Below are 3,031 nucleotides of genomic sequence, written 5' to 3'. Positions count from 1 at the left end.
TTTTCAAAATGCCACCTGAAGCGTTTTATTAGCAGTTTTATTTATTTATTTTTTGCAGAAGGAGGGGTTGGGCAGCTGATAGTAGTCGTAGTGAAACAAATGTTGTTTCGGCCCGGCATCCGACAGGGCTCAGTGCACGGCTCCATTAAAAAAGTATCTGGAGGGCTTATTTGATGGGTTTTCATGCCAAAACAAAGACCCTGGGTTCAATTTGCGCCGGAATTACACTTTAAGAAAGACCAAGGTTGAGCGTTGCATGCTTGACCTAACTATAATATACAATTGTATATTGTAGGTAACCAATTGAAAGGGAGATACCTCCCGTCCTCTCTAGTTGAAAGGTTTTGTTATAGTTTGCATTTGCATTGCAACTGTAGCCACGAAGTCTGATACTGAGGCCAATCGAATAAGAGGCCTATAAGAATCATGTACAGCCAATGTCTCATTGAATGCTCGGTAACTTTGCTGCCTGTATCTTCCCATCATCATGCCCTAAATTTAAATCAAATATTTGGTTGTCTGAAGTGTCCAAAAAATAAGTGATTCTTCATCACAAAGACATCAATTATTTACAACAATAAAAGAAAAGTTAACGAAAATTTGGAAAGTGTTTATAATCACAAAGAAAAAAAAAACCTACAACAGCCATTTCAACAAATACAGGATAGAGGTGTCAATCAAAGCATCCCGTTGCCCGTGTCAAAGCACCCCATTGCCTCTGTGCTTGAGCATGTGCCAACGCAAATTGCTAGGGTCGCAGAGGCTGGCCTTGCACCTTCAGGGCTTCTCCCCGGAGTGTCTTTATTATATACCCCTGAGAATACCCCTCAACTTTGTTTCCTTTGTATTAACCCACGATGTGAAATTGCCTATAAGAATCATGTACACCCATTGTCTCATTGAATGTATGCTCTGTAACTTTGCTGCCTATATCTTCCCATGATCATGCTCCAAATTTAAAATTAAATATTTTGTTGTCCGAAGTGTCTAAAAAATAAGTGATTCATCATCACACAGAAATCAATTATTTACAACAATAAAAGAAAGGTGAACGAAAAGTTGGAAAGCGTCTATAATCATGAAGAAAAAATAATTACAGCAGACAATTCAACGAATACAGGATAGAGATGTCAATCATAACGTCCCGTTGCCCATGACAAAGCATCCCATTGCATCTGTCCTTGAGCATGTGGCAACGCAAATTGCTAGGGTCGCTGAGGCTGGCGTTGCACCTTCAGGGCTTCGCCCTAGAGTGAGTTCACATGTGACTCTTCGGGTCAGAGCTATGTCCGAAAATCTTCATAAATTGGTCACACCTGTAGGGCTTCTCCCCGGAGTGAGTCCTCATGTGGGTCTTCAGGTTGAAGCTCCGTCCGAAGCACTTCATGCATTGGTCACACCTGTAGGGCTTCTCCCCGGAGTGAGTCCTCATGTGGATCTTCAGGTCAGAGCTCTGTCCGTAGCACTTCATGCATTGGACACACCTGTAGGGCTTGGTCTTACTGTTATTTTCGGGAAAACCCAAGGCCGGCCCTTGCCGCTGCCCCGATGCCAAGTCAGCAACTCGCGGTGGACCAGCTGCTGTCCGCGCTCCAGGCTCTTTGCCACGCTGTGTTCTGTGGACAGCGAGCTCAGAGCCTCCGGTTCTAACGCGGTAAAGAGGTTGTCATGGCCAGCCACCGCCAGTGGGCCCTCCCCTTTTCCGTGGACGCTCAGGATCCGCAGCTCCCCGTTGTGACTTGACACGTGGGAGGAGCCAGGAGCGTCCACATGCAGACTCTCCAAGGTGGAGCTGTGCTGTGCGCTGCAGTCTCCAAAGTCATCGCAGTCTTCTGCAGAGGGAAAAAAAGATAATGTAATTGTGTTAATTCATTATTTGCATAAAGGGATACAGTATGTATCCCTTTGAAACATACCACTGCTACGTCTCCCCCTTTTAAAGATGTGGGGAGGTCATACAGACACAACCCAGGCTATCTGTTGTTTCCCATCAAGTGTTTACCAAAACTGTAGTTATATTGGGAATCAGAGCTGATCTCAACATTCCTGACACCTGTCGGCCATGAAGAAGATGTAAATCGTTCTACTATAAAATGCATAAGTAGTCCTTGTGTTTCAGCAGGGCTCTGGTCATGGTGCGCTTTCAAAAGAGGACCAGGCTTTTCAGCGCAGCAACATTTGATTACATTCTCAGTTGATCCAGGTTGTTTGCCTGCTTACTTGAAACCAATGTGTATTACTAACCTACAGCGGGCATGCCTCCATCAATATCCTTTGCAGCCTTGGTTAAAATGGTTTCTGGGGTCTGCTGCTTTCCACATAAAGTAGGAAACACACAAGACATATTCTTTCATTAGCACAGAATAGATGTCAATCCCCGCTAACGACGCATTGAATCACAAAGGTGTGTGCTTTCTATGGCTGTGTGCTGGAGTTGTAGCAGAGGAAGCCTCTCTTTTGGATGGTGAATGAGAAGATGATTTCCAACCTGCACAGTCAGCTCCTCGCGGCGGATCAGCTGCTCGCCGCGCTCCAGGCTCTTGACCACGCTCAGGTCTGCAGACCGCGAGTTCGTGGCCTCCAGTTCGGACTCGGTGAAGAGTGTGTCATGGCCGTCCAGCGTATGTGGTCCCTCCCTTTTTCCATGGAGGCTCAGGATCCGCTGCTCCCCGTTATGACTTGACATGTGGGAGGAGCCAGGAGCGTCCGCATGCAGACTCTCCAAGGTGGAGCTGTGCTGTGCGCTGCAGTCTCCAAAGTCATCGCAGTCTTCTGCAGAGGGAAAAAAAGATAATGTAATTGTGTTAATTCATTATTTGCATAAAGGGATACAGTATGTATCCCTTTGAAACATACCACTGCTACGTCTCCCCCTTTTAAAGATGTGGGGAGGTCATACAGACACAACCCAGGCTATCTGTTGTTTCCCATCAAGTGTTTACCAAAACTGTAGTTATATTGGGAATCAGAGCTGATCTCAACATTCCTGACACCTGTCGGCCATGAAGAAGATGTAAATCGTTCTACTATA

General features: G+C 45.8%; 1 protein-coding gene across 1 annotated transcript; it reads right to left on the bottom strand.

Moving 5' to 3' along the window:
- Positions 1-1,072: 1,072 nt before the first annotated feature.
- Positions 1,073-2,306, bottom strand: LOC307076732 (uncharacterized protein). Its single transcript, XM_079737826.1, has 2 exons — positions 2,245-2,306; positions 1,073-1,832 (listed from the first exon to the last, which is right to left on the bottom strand). Exons 1-2 carry the CDS (start codon positions 2,255-2,257, stop codon positions 1,468-1,470), a joined length of 378 nt encoding a protein of 125 aa, XP_079593952.1. The 5' UTR covers positions 2,258-2,306; the 3' UTR covers positions 1,073-1,467.
- Positions 2,307-3,031: the final 725 nt, after the last annotated feature.

This window comes from Pollachius pollachius (assembly GCF_949987615.1).
Source record: "Pollachius pollachius genome assembly, chromosome: 6".
Lineage (NCBI taxonomy): Eukaryota > Metazoa > Chordata > Actinopteri > Gadiformes > Gadidae > Pollachius > Pollachius pollachius.
The sequence above is the reverse complement of the archived record's forward strand: the minus strand, read 5'-3'. Positions and strand labels throughout refer to the sequence as shown.